The sequence below is a fragment of the Sphaeramia orbicularis genome, chromosome 8 (genome assembly GCF_902148855.1).
Source record: "Sphaeramia orbicularis chromosome 8, fSphaOr1.1, whole genome shotgun sequence".
Lineage (NCBI taxonomy): Eukaryota > Metazoa > Chordata > Actinopteri > Kurtiformes > Apogonidae > Sphaeramia > Sphaeramia orbicularis.
The window spans coordinates 32,585,404-32,610,248 of record NC_043964.1 but is presented as its reverse complement, the minus strand read 5'-3'; the positions used below and the strand labels follow the sequence as shown (position 1 = coordinate 32,610,248).

At 37.4% G+C, this 24,845-nt stretch overlaps 1 protein-coding gene across 3 annotated transcripts; it reads right to left on the bottom strand.

Moving 5' to 3' along the window:
- Positions 1 to 955: 955 nt before the first annotated feature.
- Positions 956 to 24,105, bottom strand: LOC115423650 (LITAF domain-containing protein-like). 3 transcript variants are annotated; one of them, XM_030140574.1, is made up of 5 exons: positions 23,921 to 24,103; positions 8,449 to 8,587; positions 7,151 to 7,192; positions 1,399 to 1,543; positions 956 to 1,264 (listed from the first exon to the last, which is right to left on the bottom strand). In XM_030140574.1, the coding sequence occupies exons 2-5, from the start codon at positions 8,570 to 8,572 to the stop codon at positions 1,156 to 1,158; spliced, it is 420 nt and encodes a 139-aa protein (XP_029996434.1). In that variant the 5' UTR covers positions 8,573 to 8,587; positions 23,921 to 24,103; the 3' UTR covers positions 956 to 1,155. The 3 variants fall into 3 exon arrangements, with proteins under 3 accessions (XP_029996434.1, XP_029996435.1, XP_029996436.1); XM_030140575.1 differs by lacking the exon at positions 23,921 to 24,103 and adding an exon at positions 11,472 to 11,588; XM_030140576.1 differs by lacking the exon at positions 7,151 to 7,192 and having other exon boundaries at positions 23,921 to 24,105.
- Between the last annotated feature and the right edge of the window lie 740 nt (positions 24,106 to 24,845).

The following is a 24,845-nucleotide window of genomic DNA, read 5'->3' as shown; positions in this document are numbered from 1 at the left end:
TCTGTCTCATTCACCAAACGAGCAAGAAATGCATCATATTAGACCTTTAATGTAATGTCAGCATACGAAGCTTAATAGTTTCTTTCAGTTTGATAATTACACATATGACCTTTATGACAGGTTCAGCTGTTTTGGTTGATGTGAAATTGTCACAGCAAAAACATCTATATCAATATCAACTTTCTATAAACAAGACAACAAATAAGAACTGTCTTAAACGTTCACAAACAGGTTTGGCATCATTCCAACTGCATTTAACCTGAAGAATATTAATTGCACGTCAACAAAAAGGCACTCTATTCATCCTTAAAAACAACAATATCAGGAGACAATATATGTTTATTATACCAAGTGTACATGTGGTGGTTGTAGGTTTTCACATACATTATACATCAGTACATCATACATTATATAAATGCTTCCTATTAACCCATAAAGACCCAGACATCCACCATCGACCAAAAGCATCTACTGATCTAAACTGTTCACACCGTCATCTTCTACAACATCGATTCACTAGTAAAACCCATGGAGTTTGATCAATGACAGTGGATGGAGACACTCGGTTTATGTTCAGTTAATGATATATTTTACTGAAAAAGTCACTTTTTCTTTGTTTTTTCTGTTTTGATACAATAACCTTTGACTTTACTCTGAGCTTTTATGAACATCCACATGATCAGTCAATTAAACATTAGGAAAATAGATGATTTTCACTGGAGAAAAAAAGCAAAATTCAGAGGATAATATTATTATAAATGGTGATAAATCACTTAGGAAAAGTTAAATAGAGATAAAAATTTATTTGGGAACTGCCACAAAAGTCACACTGGGTCCTTATGGGTTAAGAGAGAGAGAGACTAATTTATTAAAGATACATTCATGTACTAAATAAAAGGAAGCCCTTTAAAGTGAACACTAACAGCAAACTCATACCCACAGCAGACACTTCACAAATATTTCACTTTGCTTTGGTATAGTTTAATATTGGTCAACATATTTTCCAGTCGATTCATTTTTGAAGACAGGAAGTGATACAAAATTATAACTGAATAATAGTAATAGAATAGTACTGCACACATTTGGATATTTGATGTTGTTGAAGGGACGTCAGATACATTCAGACAATCTCTCCCTTTGACACTGTGAATACTTTCACTTTATCCGTTTGTATATGTAGATGACTCTTTGGCAGTTTGGACAGTGATGCTCCACGTCTTTACAGCCATCGACGCAGAATGGGATACAGCTGCAGCAGATACACCTGGAGGAGGAAACAACATCAGTTACTTTGGTAACAAGTGTATTTTATCAGGTTTTTTCTATGGATCTAATTAAATAAGAAAGCACTTGAAATTTATATGTTTATTTTGTTTGTTTGTTTGTTTGTTTTTTTACCCAATAATGAATAGGCCACCACAGATGAGCCAAGTCATGAGGCCTGATGTGTACTCTGTCTGAGTCACCACAGTTTGCTGACAGTGAGGACACATAGTTTGTCCTGGGACGTCCTGCAGTCCGGGTGTTACCACCATATGAGTCACTGCAAACACAGAAAGCACAGAACATACATGAAATTCAGGATAGATTTCAGTATGTTTTGAAGACCAGCAGAGGGCGCCAAATGAAAACCTGCTTTAACCCATAAAGACCCAAACAGCCACCATCTACTGTTTAACCCTTTCATGCATAGTGGTCACTCCAGTGGACAGTTATTCTGAGGCTGTTCTCTTGTATATTCACAGGTTTTGTTGTTTTAGTTGCATAATCAGCCGACACAGTGGACACTTATGCACCATCCAATACACTGACATTCATACCATTACTGTAACTTTGCTGTTCTTGATAAACCAGATCTGCAGTGATATGTTTGAGTGTAAATTAATTAATTGTTAGACTGTAATTTTTTTTAAAAAAACCAAAAAGGCTTTTTTTTTTTTTTTTTTGCATATTATCTCCTTGAACTAGGAAGATCATTACTGTTATTAATTATTTAAGGAGAAGGGGTGGGATTTTATAAGTTATACTTCTTCTCACTCCTTTTCGAATATGTATTATATGTCGTATGTTTAAGTGTTTTGTTTATTTATTTTCTTCTGTTTCTTCTGTTTTTTTTCACATTCGAAATAAATACATCAATCAATCAAGTGAGTCATAACTAGTATTAGAGTATGTTAAAATGTGAGAAAACAGATTAGCAGCATTAAAAATATCTTTATTTCATTGTTTTCATACCACTTTCTATTATTGGGTTTTAAATACATGTGTCTGTGCTTCAAGAATAAAATGCATGGTGTAGCCAAGTGGGTATTTTTGTAAATCCATGAAAAAAAAGAAAAAAAAAAAAAAAAACCTCAGTTGCATTGTTTTTTCATGCCAAATGAGGACTAAAAATACTCAAGAAAAGATTTTGACAAAGGTTCTAATAATTCATGTATGAAAGGGTTAATACATGTTGATCCTCATGTTGATCCACAGGTGTCAAACATGCCGGGGGCTAAATCCGGCCCACCTAAGGGTCCAATCTGGCCCGTGGGTTGAATTTGTGAAATGCAAAAATTACACTGAAGATATTAACGATCAAGGATGTTAAAATCATTTTCATTTAGGTTCCACATACAGACACATACAGTCCAATTAGATTTTAAGTGGGTCAGAACCAGTAAAATATGATCAAAATAACCTTTAAATAATGACAACCCCAAAGTCTCTCTCTGTGTTTTTTGGTGTAAAAAAGTAAAATTACATGAAAATGTTTACATTACCAAACTATACTTTTACAAAAAATGTGAATAACCTGAAAAAACATGAACAAATGGAAATGTCTTAAGGAAAGTAAATGCAATTTTACCAATATGCGGCCTGTTACTAAATGTTTTGTGCGATTTTAATGCACATGTGTAAATGATAAACTGATAAAACGAGGAAGAATATTGTTAAAATGTTAAAATTGGACTTGTTTGTCTTAAGAATTCAAGTTGTTCATGTTATTCAAATTTTTAAGGAAACTTTGTAGATGTAAACCTGATCATAATATAATTTTACTTTTTTCACTGTTATTATTTTACTGGTCTGGCTCACTGGAGAGCAAATTGAGCAGAATGTGGCCCCTGAAGTGAAGTGAGTTTGACACCCCTGCTCTAATCCAATCAACCCATGTCCATTTTCTGTAAAAATGGTGGAGAAGTGTAATTCCCTTCTCAGTGATATCAAAGAATCTGACAACTTTGCACTGTTTAAAAAACGACTTAAACTTTGGCTAAAACACAAAACTATAGCCATAATTAGGTGCCTTAGCTCATCTATTTTTGGACTGCTAAATAACACTCAGGGCTTGATCTTTTTAAAGACACTGCTATAACTACAGTAGGGCCTTTTAATACTATTTATATTCACTATTTATGCTTTGTATAGATCAGGGGTGTCAAACTCATTTTAGTTCAGGGGCCACATTCAGCTAAATTTGATCTGAAGTGGGCCGAACCAGTAAAATAATAACATAATAATATATAAATAATGTCAACTCCAAACTTTTCTCTATGTTTTAGAGTGAAAAAAGTAAATTTACATTCTGAAAAGGTTTACATCTACAAACGATACTTTCAAAAGATGTGAATAACATGAACAAACTGAAAAAAATAAGTATAATTTTAACAATATTCTGCCTCAGTTTATCGTTTACACATAAACATTATAATGTACAGATCACAGTGGATCTACAAATACACACAACATTGAGTAACAGGCAGAATATTGTTAAAATTGTACTGACTTCTCTTAAGACATTTCAGGTTCATATTTGTTCAGGTTATTCATATTTTTTGTTTTAGTGTAAATACATGAAAATATTTACATTTACAAAGAAAAATGTGAATTTGTCATTATTTATATGTTATTATGATAGTATTTTACTGAATCCTGCCCACTTGAGATTGAATAAGTCTGAATGTGGAACCTGAGCTAAAAGGACTGTTAATATCTTAGTGTAATTTTTGCATCTCACAAATTCATCCCAAGGGCCGGACTGGACCCTTTGGCAGGCCGCATGTTTGACACCTGTGGTATAGATTATATATTTTTAGACTATATTGTTATTTTTGTATTTAAAGTTTTATATTATATTGTCGGATTTGTATCTGTGCTTTGTTTTTAAATGACCTGTCAACTGTTTTATGTATTGTCTTGTTTCTATATTCTGTATTTACTGTTGTCTGTTTACCTGCCTTAAGGACTGCAGATGTATATTAGCTCTTAGCTAACTATGGTATAATCATGTGACTGCACAATGTCCCTGTCAAATAAATAAATCAAATAAATCTAAAATAAAAAATTTAATTATTGGTGTAAAATGCAGTTTGTCATCTTTTCATGGTCATCAGATATGACCCATTTGGACGTTCAGATGCACCGTAGTGAACATGGAAACACCATCATCTTCAACAACAATGATTCACCAGTAAAACCCATGGAATTGAATCAATGACAGTGGATGGAAACACTGGGTTTATCTTCAGTTATTGATATCTTTGCTGAAAAGTCTTTTTTTTTTTTTTTTCCAATTTTCTATGTTTCTGACATAATAACCCTCAACTTTATTCTGAGCTTTTATGGACATCTACATGATCAGTGAATTAAATATAGGAAAATACCAGATTTTTACTGTAAAAACAGAAAATACAGAGGATAATATTAAAATAAATGGTGATAAGCTACTTAAGAAAAGTCAAAAATAGAGAAAAAAATATTTTTGGAATTACCATGTAAGTAGTACTGGGTCTTTATGGGTTAATTTTGCTGCAGGTGGTCTGCTTGTCCAACAAATGCATAGTGATTTAAGATGTTCAGTCATTCAGACACTGCAGGATTTATGATAAAGCATAATCCAGAAAGTCCTGATTGTGTTGATGTAAAACGATCAGACAGTAGCATAAAAAAATTAAATTGCAAACAATGTGGTAATGGGAAGCATGGTAGAGCTCATATCATCTGTGTTATGTGATGTTAACCCTTTCATGCATAGTGGTCACTACAGTGGACAGCTATTCTACTGCTGTTCTCTTATATATTCATGGATTTTGTTGTTTTAGTTCCATATCAGCCAACATAGTGGACGCTAGTGCATTATCCCATACACTGCAATTCATACCATTACTGTAAATTTGCTGTTCTTGATAAACCAGATCTGCACTAACATGTTTGAGTGTAAATCAGTTGCTTGTTGATGAGTGTGTATAACACACTCATCCCCCAACAGCTCATCCATAAACTGGACCAGCTGGGGCTTAGTGCCTCCATGTGCAACTGGTTGCTGGACTTCCTGACGGGAAGACCACAAGCAGTACGGCTCGGCAGTAACACATCCAGCACCATCACAGTGAACACAGGAGCCCCCCAAGGATGTGTGCTAAGCCTCCTCCTCTTCACCTTGCTGACCCATGACTGCACACCGAGGCACAGCTCCAACCTTCTCATTAAGTTTGCGGACGACACAACTGTAGTGGGTTTGATCAGCAATGACGACGAGACCCACTACAGGAGTGAGGTGAGCCACCTGGTGACGTGGTGCAGGGACAATAATCTGTCCTTGAATGTGGATAAGACAAAGGAGATGGTGGTAGACTTCAGGAGAGTGCACACCCAGCATGCTCCTCTGACTATTGATGGTGCTGCTGTGGAGAGGGTGAGCAGCACCAAGTTCCTGGGTGTGCACATCTCGGAGGACCTCTCCTGGTCTATAAACACCGCATCACTGGCCAGAAAGGCCCAGCAATGCCTATACTTCCTCCACGAACTTAGGAGAGCCAGAGCCCCAGCCCCTGTCATGCACACTTTTTACAGAGGCACCATCCAGAGTGTCCTGACCAGCTGCATCACTGTGTGGTTCGGTGCCTGCACCGCATCCTGCAAAAAGACCCTCCAGCGTATAGTGAGAGCAGCTGAGAAGATCATTGGAGCCCCTGTCCCCTCCCTTGAGGACATCTATAACACCCCCCTCACCCGAAAAGCCGTCCACATCATAAAGGACCCCACCCACCCGTCTCACAGCCTCTTCAGCCTCCTGCCATCAGGGAGGAGACTGCGGAGCCTCAGGGCTAAGACCAGCAGACTGAAAGACAGCTTTTTCCACCAGGCTATCAGAATGCTGAACTTCCTCCCTGCTCTACCCCCCTCACACACTCACACTCAGGACTCTAACCCACCCCCCCCCCCCCCAAACCATCGCCACTTTAGTGCAAGTGATGCACATATGCACCTTGTTTGTTCTTTGTTACTCCTCTATTGGACTCTTTTATATTTACCTTCACACTCTTCTATGTTATTTGCACTTTGCACTTTTCCGTGTTATTTGCACTTTATGTTTACTGCACTGTGGGGCCTTAGAGTCCAGTAATTTCAGCTCTCTCTGTATTCAATGTACATGGCAGAACTGACAATAAAGATGACTTTGACTTTTGACGTATTGTTATTAGACTGTAATTTCCTTTTTTTTTTTTTAAACAAGAAGGTTTTTTTTTTGTTTGTTTGTATAGTATCTCCATGAGATGAGTAAATGACTAGTATAAGTGTAAGTTAAAATGGGAGAAAACATCAGATTAGCACCATTAAAAATGTTTTTATCAAATAGTTTTCACACAATATATCAGTAAATACATGTTTCTTTGTGTCCAGTTGAGTGGACATTTTTGCAACTTACAAATAGGTTCATAAGAAAATATTCAATCACATTTTTTTTTTTTTCCATGTCTAAAGAGGAATAAAAACAGTCAAAATGTTGATTAAGGTTCACATAATTCATGCATGAAAGGGTTAATGTAAGAAGGAAGTGGTGAGAATGGTCCTCATCACCTCTGTGAGAAAACAAAGACAACAGTAGTATGTGACGGTTCAACAAGGCCCCAAACTGTGAACAATGGATTTTTGTTGTGCAGCACAATTGAACTATTCTTTAGCTCTGTTTGAAAGGACTTTGAGAATTTTTCCCACTAGCATTGTTGTGCTGAGCAGCGGCAGTTCTCATTTTTCAGTGTCATTGAAAGCAGATGACGCAGACATGGACAGAGGGCTAACAGTGTGTGTATTGGACATATAGTGTGTAAATGACCCTAGTGGTGTCATGGTTCACCGGCAAGGTCTTCAGTCAGATGCTAACCTGTTGTGGTAGGCACACTTGTAACCGGAGCAAAAGGAGGACCTGAATGAACAATTTACCAAAGTAGAAAAAAAAAACACAAAATCAGAAATGATATTGTTAAAATGCTCATCACATTTCTAAACACATAGTTTGTAACAATGTGGAAAAAAAAGTAATGAAAAAGTAAACATAAGTGAGCCATCAGGGTTTTCTTGTGAACAAATGTGAGTGGAAATCATAAAGAAATAAGATGTTCTGAGTTCAGTGACAACAGAAATCTTTTTTTTTTTTTTTTTTAAACTATAAATAACACAGGACAACAAATGCTGAAAAACAAGAAGTAATATTAAAACAAAATTTTATTATTATTATGACTATTATTATTATTAGTAGTAGTAGTAGTATTAGAATTATCTGTAAAAGCAAGCATTTCATGTGTGTTGACTCACATTTTAATGTAAGAAAACCATGATAGCTCCATAAGTCTCATCTATTTGTGTTTAACCATTTAAACCCTAAGCCTAAAATGGTCCATCTGGACTTTTTTGTCTTATATTGACATAAAAAAAATTAAAAATATGTTGTGAATGAGTTCTTTTGCCCATTTTTCCAGAGCACTTAGAACTTTCAAAATCTATCAGTCGTGTACAAATTACTACATGTTTTAATACTGCTAAAACGACTTCTTCTCCAGCTTCTAGTACAGGCATGAGTGAGATTACCATAATGATCCAAAAAAGCCTATGAAGCTCAATGTCTCAGGTTTCAGAAACTGTTGAAATTTTTCCAATTGGACGAACAGTGAAAGAGTTATAGCCATTCAAAGTGCATATGCGGAGGGTGTGTCAGCGATGACACGTCAGGTTTTAAAGAGTTAAGAACATAATGATTTGCTTTGTCTATTTTATGAGACGACCTGTGATTTTCAGTTCAGTATGACATTCTTTCAGATATTACAGGACTCTTACATTGAATTGAAAATCACAGGTTGTCTTTTACATTTCCAAAACTGTATTGTCATGAAAGTTTTATAAACATTTGCGTAAGTTGTACACAAGGAAAGAAGTTGAAAATGCTGTGGTTTATGATGGATTTTGCTGGATATTATATTTTACCAACCTTTGTGTAACAGGTAGTTGCATGTGTATGTTACTAAACGGTCAAACAAAGTTTGATCTTGACAGTGTAAAATTCTGTTGTGCATAAGTTTCAAACCAATAGAAATGTAATCATTTTCCACAGAACATGGTGTTAATTATTTTCTAGAGAAGTCACAGTTATGGTGTGATATCCTCTAACAGGCAGTGACCACAAACCTCCTTGGTATCCTGCAGGTGGGGGTGAAGGGTACATCCCTGGCTGAGGCATCCCACCTCCATAATTTGCAGGAGGACCAGGGTAAGGTGGTGCTGATTCCTGTGGTGTGTACCCTTTTTCCATCTTCAAAGATATTTACTGTAAAAAAAATAAATAAAAATAAAAGGTTTGTATAACTCTTTCTTTAAGTAGCTTGTATGAGTAGCATAAGTAGGATGATTATAAATAACAATGTGCAATGATGAAAAACCACCAATGTACAATAATCATAATAAACAATGTGCAATAATCAACAACAATCAATAAGCAATAATGTGCAATACCTACTGTATATACCTCTCATTGTCCTCTGCACTTAACTATATATGGAGGTGTGAATGTGACACTTGACTGAATAGGAAAGGGGCAGGATGTATGTGTGTGAGTGTGTGTGTGTGTTTTTTGTTCTTTTTTTCCTACTATTTAATACTATCTAAATATTTGTCATTTCATACTGTATATTTTCTTTGTTTTCTCAAGAGTTACCGTCTCAATAAACCGCCACAGAATTTCATTGTGTACACTCTGTGTATATAATGACAATAAAAGGAATCTTTAAAGACCCAAACATCCACCTTCTACTAAAACCATCTACTGATCTAAACTGTTTAATACCTGTTGATCCACTAATCCTATCAATACATGAAAATAACTGGTGTAAAATACAGTTTGTGATGTTTTCATGGTCATCAGATATGACCAATTTGGACGTTCAGAGGTTCTGTACTGGACATAGAAACACCGTCATCTTCTACAACATTGATTCACCAGTAAAACCCATGGAGTTGGATCAGTGACAGTGGATGGAGAAACTTGGTTTATGTTCAGCTAATGATAGATTTGCTGAAAAAGTCACTTTTTCTTCAGTTTTCTCTGTTTTTGATATAATAACCCTCAACTTTACTCTGAACATCTATATGATCAGTGAATTAAATGCAGGAAAATACCTGATTTATATTGAAAAAACACAAAATACAGATGATAAAATTGCAATAAATGATGATAAATCCCTTACTTTAAAAGCTAAAAATCAGGTTATAGATCTAGGGATAATAATGGACTAAGACCTAAACTTTAACAGCCACATTAAATCAATAAACTCATCCTTTTACCATCTCAAAAACATTGCCAGAATCAAAGGTTTACTGTCTAAACCAGACTTAGACAGACTTATCCATGCATTTATCTCTAGCAGGTTAGACTACTGTAACGGCCTTCTCACTGGAGTCTAAATGAACTGTCAGACAGCTGCAGTCCATCCAGAACGCTGCTGCTCAGGTCCTGACTTGAACCAGGAAGTACCACCATATCAGTCCTGTGCTCAGATCTCTGCACTGGCTTCCTGTGGCTCAGAGAACAGACTTAAAAACAGCACGAGCAGAGCTTGGTCCAGCACCAAAGTACATCTGTGACATGTTGGTTCCATATGAACCATCTCGGACCCTGAGAACCTCATGGACTGGTCTTCTGCTGGTGCCCAGAGTCAGGACTAAACAGGGTGAAGCTGCGTTTCAGTTCTATGCAGCTAAACTCCAGAACAGTCTTCCTGATGATGTGAGACAGGCCTCTACTGTGACAATGTTTAAGTCCAGGCTGAAAACAGTTCTGTTCAACTGTGCATAGAACAACTGAAAGGGTTCTATCTGCACTTTTCTCTTTTACTCTATTTTAATTGATTATTATTTATGTTTCATTGATTGTTTTAATTGTGTGTTTTTAACTTGTCTCTTTTCCATTTTTGTAAAGCACTATGAATTGCACTGGGTATGAATTGTGTTAAACAAATAAAAGTGCCTATCCTTGCCTTGCCTTAAGGAAGGTTAAATATAGTGAAAAAAAAATCATTTGGGAACTGCCACAGTAACAGTTGGTCCTTATGGATTAATCTTGAATCTCATATCTTAATTTTGTTTGGACTGCCTACTTTATATTCTGTCATCTTTGAAAAGCTGCATTACATACAGGGTGTGTGTGAAAGACGCTGGTGCAACTAAAGACTGTGACACAGATGACCTGAAGTCCAGCTGGCATGAAAAGATTATTGCAGATAAACAGGAAATCAACTAATGCTGCCAAATCTTGTTTGCTCTTCAGTTGTTCCTGTCAGCCGACCACATAGGTTTCCTGTGGTGAAGTCTTTTTTCTAAATCTGCCTCATCAGAGCATGGTTGCGGACAAATGCCAACCAGGCTTCACATTTCTTTCAGATAACTTTAAAAACTGTTGTATAATTCTGTACAAACATGTTCAATCTACACTGAGGCATCCTAGTCCATAAACAGTTATGCCTGTAGCACATTTTAAAGGTCTTTAGTGAATACAAAAATCATATTTCTCATTTTTTTAAGGAAAATGAATCAACTTTTACTAAAATAACTAACTGCAAATAGAAGCATATCTGTATCGCTGTTATATGAACATTAAAAAGTCATGTTTTCAAATGATATACATTAAAAAATACTATAAATTTGCATGATTCATGTTTCGACTACTTCAGCTTAGTTTTAAATTTATTTAAAAGATGCAGAAACAAAGTGTTTCAGGTTAATTTTGTTTTCTTTTAATACTATACAACTGAAAGATATTAACTGTCTTAATAAGCCTTTCCAACCAGCATAATATGCTGGTTGGAAATCACTGTTGTGAGTCCAGTTAGAACTCCAAATAATTAATCGTTGGCAATTTCTTGAGATTTAATAAATCTGACTTTGACCTGCAGTTGTTTTCTTCTTTACAAGTTGAAGCCAGTGTGGTTCTACAACACAAATAATAATAAACTATCACTAACTACCTAATACATAAAAAAAGACTAATGTAAATGTACTGTTAATCAGGGCAGTATTCACATTTATAACTGTAGAACGCAACCGCATTAGCAGCTTCTCATTCAATGTGCTCGTGAACAGGGTATGACACCAGTTAACAGATAAAACAGGTATATTTCACGAAATAAAACATATTCATAACTTCTAACCTTACTTACTTGCTTTTCACGCACAAACGTCAAAGTATGGTGACAAACTGAAGCTTTACACAAACTTAGAATTCTAAACTCTGCTGCATCCGTTGATGTCGTCTCTTCTTTCCTCCTCTCCCCTCATATGCTGCACACACTGGTGGTCTAGGCTCTTAAAGGGCCAGCATGGCAGTCTTAAAACAGCCGTTTCTACAGCCATCCCCAGATTCACCTGTGAATACCAACAACTAAAAAGGCTGAGAGAAGGGTGGATTCATCGTCCTTTGGCAGGACAGGTAGGTTTACAAGTCTCACCACTGGTCAGACGTAGGTTCTTCCCTTTACAGTCACTTCAGCTGATCTGATCTGGGTGTCTGATTCAGGAAAGACTCGTGATACTTTGCCCACAGGCCACAGGGCCCGTGGCAGTTGGTTGTCCACTACCATGACCACGTCTCTTACATCTAGATTGGACGCTTCAGTCCGCCACTTCTGGCGGGCTTGAAATCCTGGCAGGTAGTGTTTTAGGAAATGCTGCCAGAAATGGTCGGCTAGGATTTGGCTATGCCTCCATCTTCTCCGCCCAAGAATCTCTGGGCCTTCATAGACAACTTGTAGCAGCGAGGCATCCCGACGCCTCATGAGGAGACAGTTGGGGGTAACAGGGTCCGCTATTTTGGATGAGGTGTAGCCAAGGGGTTTTGAATTAAGCATCCCCTCAATTTCAATCAGAACTGCGTGCAACACCTCCTCGGTAACTGTTTGGGCTCCGATGGTGGCTTGAAGAGCGGTCTTCAAAGAGCGAATTTCCCACTCCCAGCACCCTCTTAAATGTGGGGATCCAGGGGGTTTGAAGGCAAACTCGATTTGCTGGCTCGCTAGCTGCTCTTTGAGACCAGGGTGAAGCGCTTGAAATGCCTCCTGCAGCTCGCGTTCTCCTCCTCGAAAGTTTGTCCCCTGGTCACAGAGAATCTCCTTGGGTTTCCCTCGCCTGGCTATAAAGCATCTTAGGGCCATTAGAAATGTATCTGTGTCCATACTAGGGATCAGGTCAAGATGGACTGCTCTAGTAGTTAGACATTTAAACAATATTCCCCACCTCTTGTCATTCCTGTGTTGAATCTTGATGGTGTATGGACCAAAAAAGTCCACACCTGTGGAATAGGACACTGGTTTGAAGAGGCGCAGTCTGGCTGGAGGGAGGTCTGCCATCCTAGGTGTTTTTGGATGACCTTTCCACTTCTTGCATTCGACACAGGTTCTCCAGTGGCGGCATACTGCTTCATGTCCACATAGCACCCAATATCGCCTTCTGATCTCAGCAAACACCCTCTCTGGCCCTGGATGCTAGAGCTTACCATCATAGTCCTGTATGATGAGTCGGGTCAGAGCATGTTTGGGGTCAAGAAAATGAAGTGCACTTCATCTACTGTCAGGTCAGGATTACCACTTTGATGAGCACTGTTTCCTCATCAAACTCAGCTGCAGTTAGAAGAAGTCAACTGGATTTGGCAGTTGGTTTGCCAACCTTTAACTGGGTGACTTCCACTGGGAATGACTCTCTCTGGGCTTGCTGTAAGGCTTCTAACTCAGAAGCAGCATAGGAATCAGCAGTGAGAGGGTTGTTGGAGTCGGGTGCCCCGTGAAGCTGATGTGTAGAGGCCTCTAGGAAGCTGTCCCAGGTCTGGTACTTGAGTGGATCTGGAACACTAGAACTGGACATGGTTAGAACAACAATGTGTCGTTTCAGTTCACCTTCAGGGTCACTCTGAGGCGGAGGCAGGAGATCAGGCCAGTCACTTGGAGCTTGTTTCAAGAATGCAGGCCCATTTGTCCATCTGCTGCCTCGGCAAGTGTCTTGAAGGGTGAGGTCTCGAGTGATGCTGTCTGCTGGGTTCTCTCATAAGGACACATATCTCCATGTGGCAGCTTCAGTCAGCTCTTGTATTTCTGCCACACGAGTTCCCACAAAGACCTTGTATCTGCAGGACTCTGTACCCAAACAGGTTAGGACGGTGGCTGAGTCAGACCATAAGGTACAGCTGTGAATGGGAAGGGTTAGCTCAGTGCTGATGACCTTGTAGAACTGGGCACCTGTTAGAGCAACACACAACTCTAACTGGGGAATGGATTGCTGCTTCTTGGGGCAACACAAGACCGTGCTGCAAGAAAAGCAACCTCAACTTCTCCCTCTGTATTCTCTGTCCTCAGATAAGCTACTGATCCATATGCCTGCTCAGAGGCATCACAAAACATATGGATGTCTCTCATGCAATTGGGCTGGTCCAGGCTGGGACTGGTGTAGCACTTAGGTAGTATTATTTCGGACAAGTGTGCCAACTCTGCTTCCCATGCATGCCACTTCTCCAGTAGCTCTTCTGGGAGTTGTGTGTCATCCCAATCCCTCTTCTTCTCCCACAGCTGGTGCACAATAACTTTGGCTGAGGTGGTATAGAGCAGTATGTAGCCAAGAGGATCATATTAACTAGCTAAAATTCTATAGATGTTCCTCATAGTAGCCACTGAGCAGCCAATGTGTCTGTGTTTGTAGGTGAGGGTGTCAGACTCACAGTTCCAGTGTAGTCCAAGGGCTGGCTCCTGGATGTCAGGCTGACCTTGACTGAGCCGCAACTCACAGCTGGATGATCTGATGTCTGGAGGGAGACGGTTGATGACACTCAGATCGTTACTTGCCCACTGCCTCAGTTCAAATCCCCCATTAGCCAAGAGATGGTGTAGTTTGTCTACAAGAGTCTTGGCAGCTTCTGGACATGTGAGACTCTGTAAACAGTTGTCCACGTAGAATGACTTATTGATGGCAACAAACACATCCTCTTCTGGCTGGCTGTGGTCAGTGACGTGTTTTTGCAAAGCAGGCATTGCACAGCAAGCACTCCAAGTAGTTCCAAAGGGAAGTGCTTGCCACTCATACACATCAGGTGGACTGTCTCGCTTCATGTCCCTCCATAAAAACCGCAGCAGTGGTCGATCTGTAGACAGGAGCCTCACTTGGTGGAACATTCCACGGGTATCGCTGCTGAAAGCAACAGCATGCTCCCTGAACCGTAGTAGCACAGCTCGTGAGGTAGGGCTGAGAGTAGGACCTGGGAGGAGGAGCTGGTTGAGGTTGTGGCCTTGGTGCTGGAATGAGCAGTTGTAAACCACCCTGTTCTTCCCATTATGTTGAACGGTGGGGTGTATGTGGTGGGGTATACACCAAGCTTCTGCACTGTTCTCCACTTGGTCATCTGCCCACTTCTCTGCATAGCCAACCTCCACAAAGCCTCTCAATTTCCTTCTGACAGGCGGCAGCTTGTTCTGGAGATTTAGATAAGCGCTTCTCTGTGCCTCTCAAAAGTGGCAGCACTGCTTCGGGAGTGGCGCTAAGGATAGGCATGTTCTTGACTAGAAGAAGGGGTGTAGCGTAACGCTCAGTACCATTGACATTATCTCTCACTGTCTGTTCTTCAAGGAGCTTAACTGCCTCTTGGTCATGTCGTGACCTAACCTAGGGTAGGCTCCACCCCTTAAAGGGCCAGCATGACAGTCTTTAGGCAGCCTTTTCTACAACAACTGTTCCTTTTTTTCAAACAAAACATATGATTCAAGAAGTTACTATCATATACACAGCAGTACTGAGCAATAAAATTCTTAATTTGCGAGTTCCCTTCACACAACTAATGTAAACAATTAAACTAAACAATAATGAAGTAAAGGAAATAAACTGTACAATTAAAACAATTTTAACTGAACTGAAAGGAAATAAAGGACATGAACTGTACACTAAGCAAGGAAAAATAAATATGTAAAATAAAAATAAATCAAGTATTCTGTGCAAAGAGTAAGTGTATTAAGGTGAGTGTCATGTGCAGTCTTCATCATCTGACGGCTGTGATGTGTCACCTTTTGGATGAATCTGATAAATCTGCCAGGTTGGCCACGCCCCCGCTGCCCAACGGTCCAGGTGTGTGTGAGCGGGAACACTTCCTCATCCCTGTTGGTAGTGACCTTAACCCGTTTCCTGATTCCTACCACCTCCTTGACCCATCTTCTGTTTTTGTTTGTTTCTGTATCGTCCTAGTCTGTTATATGACTATTTGTTTGACTGTGATCTGATATTGCTGATTTTAACATTTCTTGGGCAGAACAATGGTAGACCATCAGGCAGTGGGGGGTGTGGCCAACTTGGGGGATGTGTCAGATACTGTGATGCACCACCCTCAGTATTGTTAGCAATTTATGTTAGTTGGTTTTGTTCACTTCCTGTTTTATTTTGGTGAGGGGTTTCTGTTCACTTGTGTACTCTGTGTCTGTCTTGTCTGCGTCCTCCCTGATTCCTTTGATTATCTGCACCTGGGACTCATTACCTCACTCCCTTTATATACCCTCCGTTCCTCGTGTCTGTTGTCAGTGCATCTTTCATGCCTCGCCAAGTTACGTAGCTCCCTCGACCTTCTCCTGCACCATTGTCTTGCCTTGTGAAGATTTTTTTGTTAGTTTTAGATTCCACATTTGTGAAGATCTTTTTGTTAATTTTAGATTCCACCTTTGTGAAAATCTTTTTGTTAGTTTTTGATTCCACGTTTGTGAAGACATTTTTGTTAGTTTTAGATTTCATGTTTATGAAGATCTTTTTGTTATTTTTGATTCCACACTCGTGAAGACCTTCTTGTTCCTCCTTTTGAGTTAATAAATACTCAATATCCCCCTGAGACCCAGCAATGCATTTTTGTCCTCTGTAGGGGACAAAAGTTTGACTTACTTAAAAAAATGCTGTCCATTGCAAAGGACATTCCATTAATAAATAAATAAATAAGAAATAAGAATAATTTCAAAAATGTTTCTGAAAAACCGGTTGCATTATACCGTTTCCAATTAATACAATTGTTTAATGTAAAAAAAAAAAAAAAAAAGGAAAAAAAGCTAAAGATTTCCACTCCCTTGAGTCTCAGGAAGATATAAGTTTCGTCTGACTCTGTCACGTGCATTTGGGTCCAAACCTTGTGAGTTCGTAACAGATACATCAGATGGGCCCCGCCTAAGGAAGAACAACTGAATAGGTGACACATCACAGCTTCAGATGATGGGTGAAACGTAAAGGCAATAACAAAACCTGCATACATTACAGTTTGTCTGAAAAAAAGGGGAACAGTTAAACAGGAACTTTGTGTCATTAACCATATCATTCAGCTAATCACACTGTCATAAAACCATAAATGAAAGTGTGTAGTGTCCTGTTACATTTCCATAAGAGTATAAAACCATCCCAGTTTGCATTACCATGTCATCTATTGATTTTATATCCACATTTATTATTCATTTGACTTCCACTCTAATGTATGGCTCCCACTATGAGATGAGACAATTGTGTAAACTCAGTTGCATCCATTCCTTTTTAAATAGATGTAGTAGATTTAATTTATCTTTGACTTTTCAAACATGCATGTGCACTGTAAACCCAGATAAGTAGAGTTTACTTTAAAAAAAAAAAATGGTTGCCTTAAAAAAATTAAGTAATGATTAATGAACTTTTTTAGTACATTTAACTTAAAATCCCAGTTAAATGTAAGTTAAATGTACTTGAAAAGTTCATTAATCATGACTGAATGAACTTTAAGCCTGGATAAGTACACTCTAAGAAATGGAGTTAGTAAGTTAAGCTTAAAATCAAGAACTTTTCCTGCTTAAAAAATTAAGTTCGTTACATGTACACTTTGTAATCAGCTGATAAGTTATTTTATTAAGTTGGTCTAAATGAAAAATAAGGAAGACAGTCTTAACTTAGTAACATATTGATTTTGAACAGACATTTGTGCCTTAACTTAACATAGAAGTATATTAAGTTAGTACAGTTTAAAAATCTGGTAAACTTCCTCTAAAAGCTGAGTACAAAGCTGACGTGCCTGGACATATTTTGCTGCCAGACCGCACCTGCCACAAGAAACTGAGGAAGCACAGAAAGAAAAGGGAGAAACACGATTTTATATCACCATCCATCCTGGTAAACAGGATGGATGGTGATATAATAAACAATTTGATCATGAAACTGGAAGTTAAATGTGTAAGTTATTCTGACATACAGAAATAAGTTAGGCCTACTCAAAAAACTAAGGGAACAATTTGCTTAAACATTGTTTAGTAGAATAAAAGTAAAACAATAAGTCAGTATAACTAAATGGAGTAGTTTATGGGCTTCCCTAATCCGAATGACAAATGGCATGGAATAACGAATGACCTAACCCTAACCCTAACCCTAGTGGTCATTCGTTATTCCATGCCATTTGTCATTTGGATTAGGGAGGCCCGTAGTTCTTACACAGTTAAAATGAAGTTGGTTCGACTTATTAAGCTTATAGAGTACAAAGCAAATCCTGTTGTTTGTACTTAAGTAATAGAGTTTGCCTAACTAGAGAAGTCTTGTGGCATTTACGCAATTATGGCCAAGTTGAAATAACTTAAAAAGATTAATGGAAATTGTTACATCAGTGTTTTACTTTGAGCCAGCATATCATTTTTTAGAGTGTAGAGTTTAGTTTAAAAAATTGAGAAAAATAGTTGTCTTAAAAAAAATTAAGTAATGATTGCACACGCTGTCCGTTTTTTTCTATTTTAAATAAAAGTGAAGTATTTTTCCTACTTCTGATGGCTGCCAGCACTTCCTTTTATTTGCTATCCAGCTAAAGTAAGAGGACCAGCTAATTTTTACAAGTACATTTAACTTAAAATCTTAGTTAAATGTAAGTTAAATGTCCTTAAAAAGTTTATTAATCATTACTTAATTTTTTTTAAGGCAACCACTTTTCTCAATTTTTTTCAGTAAACTCTACTTATCCTGACTTACAGTGTGTGTTTAGTGCATACACTGAAAAAAATTGGAGGTGTTCTTTACTTATGAAAACTTGGGAAAGTATTTGCACTTAGTAAATAAAGTAAGTAAATTCTACAAGGGCGATCATCAAGTAAACTTTACTTGCAGATATACGTTTATTTTAACAGCAAACCTCAGGTAATTTACTGATGATTATTAATATGGTAATTGAATTTTACTTTCTCCTTCTTTGTAAGTTTTATTTAGACTCTGACTGCTTCAAACTGTGGAAAATATTTTACTTTAGATATTGAAGTTTTAGGATGAATTGTGTTAGTATGAAGTAGTTATTGTTTTAACATAGGATTCTTTTGTTTAATCCGTTTTACTTCAATAATGTTAATAGTGAGTTCTTTGTGACTAGGATTTATGTAGTACTCTGGTGTAGTTTTAAGTATGTTATCACTAGTTTAAGCTTGTTAAAATAGGAAACACCTGTTTTGCACAAGAGTTAAGTAAGTTCTGTTCTTCTTCTAGATACACATATGAACACACATTCACACACATAGTGTTGTCAAATATAGGTGATAAGGGTAAACTTATTGTTGGCATAAGTTTACTAAGAGTTAAGGCCCCACATCTGTTTGATCTTTTTAGATAACGCTAAGTTAACCCTTTCATGCATAGTGGTCACTACAGTGGACAGTTATTCTCCAGCTGTTCTCTTATATATTCATGGGTTCCGTTGTTATAGTTCCATATCTGCCAACACAGTGGACGCTCATGCATTATCCCATAAACTGCAATTCAGTCCATTACCGTAACTTTGCTGTTCTTGATAAACCTGATCTGCAGTGACATGTTTGGGTGTTAAGCAATTGTTAAATTAGAGTGTAATTAACGGTTGTTGTTTTTTTTTGGTTTTTTTTTTCACAAAAAGTTTTTGGTTTTTTTGCATATTATCTCCATGAAGTGAATAATAAATAGTTAAGTAATATAATATAATAATAAATAGTATTAGAGTGTGCTAAAATGTGAGAAAACAAATGATTAGCAGCATTATAAACATTCTTATTGCATAGTTTTCCATATCACTTTCTGATATTAGGTTTTAAGTACATGTTTCTTTGCTTAAAAAATTAAATGCGTAATCTCCGGCTGAGTGGACATTTTTGTAACTCCTTAAAAAAAAAAAAAAAAAAAAAAAAACCCTGATCACATTGTTTTTTTCATGCGTAAAAAGGAACAAAAACACTCAGGAAATATTGACAAAGGTTCCATAATTCATGCATGAAAGGGTTAAAGACCAACCCATTTGTACGGGCGAGCCCACCCATAGGATCAATAAATGTACACTTCATGTAATGTTCAAGGCTCATTGTCTTTGAGTCCTCAGCTCTGAGTGTCCACCTTATTTATGATCTGAATAAATTTTGTCAACTTTGAGACCGATCTGAATCCAGACTCGTCATCAGAGCTTCCAATAAAAGAACACGTAAACAACTGAAAAATGCTAATGCACCTAAAGCTAATGGCTTTTCAAGTTAATTTTTAAATACTGTAATATTTTGGTAGAACAAAGTTATGGGAGAATGAACATTAGTCACGCTTCTCAGGTTTGTAACACCACACCCTTACATTAAATCAGCAGTATTTATTTTCGTTAAACAAATCATGTGCAAAACAGCATAGACTCTCTGACAGCAGCACAGACCCTTCAGTCACGGTGTCAAACTGAAATATTCCTTCCACCCAGTTAACTCAGTTACTCTCCCCTATAGGCAGAGCATGAGTCATAGAACCACAGAACACAGAACAGACACTTACTTTTAACAAATATTTACAACTCTCAAGGTAGCGCACGTCACATATCTCAGTGACACTGTAAACTACGTGAGTCACATGACTGCACAAACTGCCCCCATTATGATCACTGTGGCTCGCTGATACTTTTTCTAACTTTTATTAACGGACAATATATAAGTAAGATTTACGCAACATTTGACATATTATTTTCTGCAGTTTAAATTGCCTATTAAAACTTACTTGGTATTTCTATGTCCATGTGCATTGACTATAACTTTTGAATATTATGTGAAAATACATCATACAACTTTCACTTCCCACACAGTTAATTTATTAAACAAATGACGTATTTAGTTATACTTGAATAATTCCAGTTCTCGCTGATACGTACAATTAGAAAATAAAAATTATGACAGTTAATCTAATAGATATTACTACACCAAAAAATCCTTTTCTTCAGTGTGGACTAGAGTATGTGGACTCAGCTCTGTGTGGAGGCAAACGGAATGCATGTTTAGACTAAAGGAGGCCCTGACATTTTAGCAATTGGATTTAACTGTAAACACACCACTCCCCCTGAAAGGAGATGCTTTTAGTCCAGAAGAATGTTCCCTTATTACTATTCTGAGCACATGACCACATGTTACTGATGAATCAGTGTAGGTCTGAAATGACTCCATATGGATTATCCACAGTGCACTTCACTGATAGACCTGCAGAAAGACACACTTCTGGGCAGTTTCTGTTTTATAAAGGGAACCTTTTATGTCGTGATAAATCAGTATGAGGTTTTCTGGGGTTTTTTAAGTTCCAAATTTTAAGGGAAAGTGAAAGCAGATACAGAAGTGAAAGGTTTCAAATGTGTCATATTTTGGAACATTTTGAGGTTATGCAATTTACCAGAAGGCCTTATAGATGTCAGGCCAATATTATAATTATAAACAATGAGGGGAAGTCCAGAACTACACACGGCAGTAATTTTCCACTGTGAAGCCAAGCAGACATCCTGTTTTCAACTCTAATCTTTCACAGATTAACTACTTATCAACTGAACTAAACTTAGAGCAGCAAAAACATTTCATGAGGAACCTTGAGATAATCATTGTGTGTTAGGGCATTTTATGTCTGAAGTCAGAGTTTTCAGACAAAGTAGTCAAAGAAAAGAGATCGTTTGGTATTTGGTTATGTCTCCTGATAAATATATAGACATGTTGAACTGCAGGATGTCTTCGTCGATGGAAGGAGTGGACGCTGTATGGAGCCAAAGTAATTAGTTTAGTGGAAGATGCCCAAGGCCCAGAGCTTTAAAAGCACTCAGCTCTGATTATTTCAGCCTGATCCTCCATGTGTGCGTGTGTGTATGTGAGTGTAGGTGAGTGTGTGTGTGTAGGCGAGTTTGCATCCAAAAGTTTAGCAAATTCCAGCCAAATTTAAAGAAAACGCAAGCTTATTTTTTTACGTGCCCTCCCATCCACTACTATTATGCATAGAGCTGGTTCTTTATTCTCATCACAACATGGTTCATTACAATAACATGGTCTACCAGAGCTGACTGAGGAGCTAAAAGAAGTAAGATCCGTGTACTACTAGGACCCTGACAGCTGTTACCTCTGGATTTGGATTTGATCTCCAGAGTCACTTTCCAAGCGGATGTCTAGCCATTCTTTCTGCAGCTGCTTTAATAATATGACTATTTCTATGAATTCAAGTGTTTTTATCTTCAGTTTCCTTTTACACATTTATTTATTACCTCACCCCCCAAAGCAGAGGCAAGGGTTGGGTTTGGTTTGGTTTGGGTTGATTTGGTTTGGTTTGTTTGTTTGTTTGTTTGTTTGTTTGTTTGTTTGTTTGTTTGTTTGTTTGTTCACACTCTAGCAGCAAAACTATTGGTTGAATTCATACCAAATTGTGTTTATACATTGCCAGTGACCCACAATAGATTTTGTATTACATTTTGGGAATAGTAGGTCAAAGTTAACATTTTTTATGAATTTTTGTTCTTGTAATTTTTTTTTTTTCCATTTACTTATAATGGGTGAGATTTCACATGTCTGTAGCAGCAAAACTGTTGGTTGAATTCATACCAAACTGGGTTTATACATTGCCAGGGACCCACAATAGATTTTGTATTACATTTTGGGAATAGTAGGTCAAAGTTAACATTTTTTATGAATTTTTGTTCTTGTAATTTTTTTTTTTTTCCATTTACTTATAATGGGTGAGATTTCACATGTCTGTAGCAGCAAAACTGTTGGTTGAATTCATACCAAACTGGGTTTATACATTGCCAGGGACCCAGAATAGCGCTCCTTACATTTTGGGAACAGTAGGTCAAAGTTAAATTTTTTTTATGAATTATTAAAAAATCTTTTTTTCCCATTTACTTATAACGGGCAGAATTTCAAATGTCTATAAAAACATCAATTTTGTTTCAATTTACTTCAGACTTGGCACATATATAGAGGCAATTGATATGCTGACATCAGTACACACATATAGACATGATGACATCTGCTGGTTCCATGCCAAAATAAGCAACAATATGAGCAAGGGGCTGGGTTTGTTGTGTCTGGCACCACTTGTTTGTTTGTTTGTTTGTTTGTTTGTTTGTTTGTTTGTTTGTTTGTTTGTTTGTTTGTTAACACACTAGCAGCAAAACTATTGGCTGAATTCATACCAAATTGGATTTATAGATTGCCGGTGACCCAGAATAGATGCTAGTACATTTTGGGAACAGTAGGCCAAAGTTTACATTTTTTATGAATTTTTTTAAACCTTTTTTTTCCCTATTCACTTATAATGGGTGAAATTTCACATGTCTGTAGCAGCAAAACTATTGGTGAATTCAAACCAAATTGGGTTTATAGATTGCCAGTGACCCAGAGTAGATGTGGTTACATTTTGGGAAAAGTAGGTCAAAGTTTTTATGAATTTTTAAAATCTTTTTCTTTTCCCATTTTCTTACAATGGGCGAAATTTCAATTTTGAATTTTGTTTCAATTTCCTCGAACTTGGCACATACATAGAGGCAGATGATATGCTGAAATCAGCACATGCATAGACATGATAACATCACCTGGATCGATGCTAAAATAAGCTACAATACATGTGAGGGGTGGGGTTTGTTGTGCCTGCACTTATTACATCTGTTTCCACTGCCCTTTTTTCGCATTCACCTTATATTGAAACACTGATTTTTATGCATCTCCTGTGCGTAAAAACTTTTGAGATATTCCGAGGGTTAGTAATTAGCCTAACTGGTTAATTAATTAATGACTTTGTTTATATTGTGTTTCCACTCAGGTTTTCTTCATTCGCAAACTGAAAAACCATTAGCTGGACGGAGACTGTCTCCCATCCTCCTGAGTGTCTGTCAGTGACGTAATGTGCATCCATTAGCTCTGCTGTGCCATTAGTTCTGTCATGCATCAAATCAATATAACTTGATTACGGCTTTCTAGTCTGTGCTTTAATATGAAGAGAAAAAAGATGCGAAATCCAATCTATCCCTGCCTTGTCCTCCCTTGCCTTCTCATAAAACCATCCTGCATCAGTAACAGCACATGCGTGGATAAAGCAGCTGCTGCACTTTGATCTGTGGTGCCTCGCCCTGTTTTGTTTTTGCCCCTGAACCTAAATAAAGCGCACAACTTCAGGAAATAAATTATTAGGTTAAAATCTGTCTTCCTGTCCACACTAATCTCATATAATTACCTTGCTGATACATAATGCTGTAGTGCTGTAAAAAGGTTAAAATCAGGCAAAACTTCAACAAATATACTTTTAAACAATAGAAACAGTAGCTGATTATTATGTATTATTATCAACGGCAAATCTATATGGGGAAAAAAAACATGCCTACCTGTGACTTTTCATCAATAAGGAAAAGTATGTGAGGTAAGTCCTTTCTCTGAGTGACGAAGCAGGAACAGAAGACCCCAAGAATGAATGTACAGATTAGGACACAGAGTAAATAGTAGGACTGATATAGAAAGCACCCTCTTCCTCCTCCCTTCTCACACTCCTCTTGCAAAATACAGAAGTGATTGTGGCCGATGCCCCTTCCTGTCTTTCTCCTCCCATTTTTCCATGTCACATCCAATCCACTGGGTGGAACTGTAAAACAAACACTTTGTTCAAATATTGTTGAAATAATGATCCATACAGCGATTATTGTGAGAACAAAAGATTAAAAAAGGCTGAAGCATATTTGTCAAGAACAGGCCAGTCATTGTTAATTTCACATAATAGCCTTACGTCAATGATTGCACTTTATATTTTACTTTGTAAACCTTGACAGCACTTTGCATACATACAGTTAGTGTATCAAGTGTATCTCGGTATCATAAAGAGCACAGGTGGCAAACATACGGCCCGGGGGCCAAATCCGGGTCCAATCTGGCCCGTGGGATGAATTTGTGAAATGGAAAAATTACACTGAAGATATTAACAATCAATGGTGTCAAAATAATTTTAATTCAGGTTCCACATACAGACACATACAGTCCAATTAGATTCCAGATGGCTCAAACCAGTAAAATATTGTCATAATAACCTATAAATAATGACAACCCCAAATTTTCTCTTAGTTTTTTTGGTGTAAAAAAGTAAAATTACATGAAAATGTTTACATTACCAAACTATACTTTTACAAAAAATGTGAATAACCTGAACAAACGGAAATGTCTTAAGAAAAGTAGATGCAATTTTACCAATATTCTGCCTCTTACTACATGTTTTGTGTGATTGTAATGCACATGTGTAAATGATAAATGAATAAACCGAGG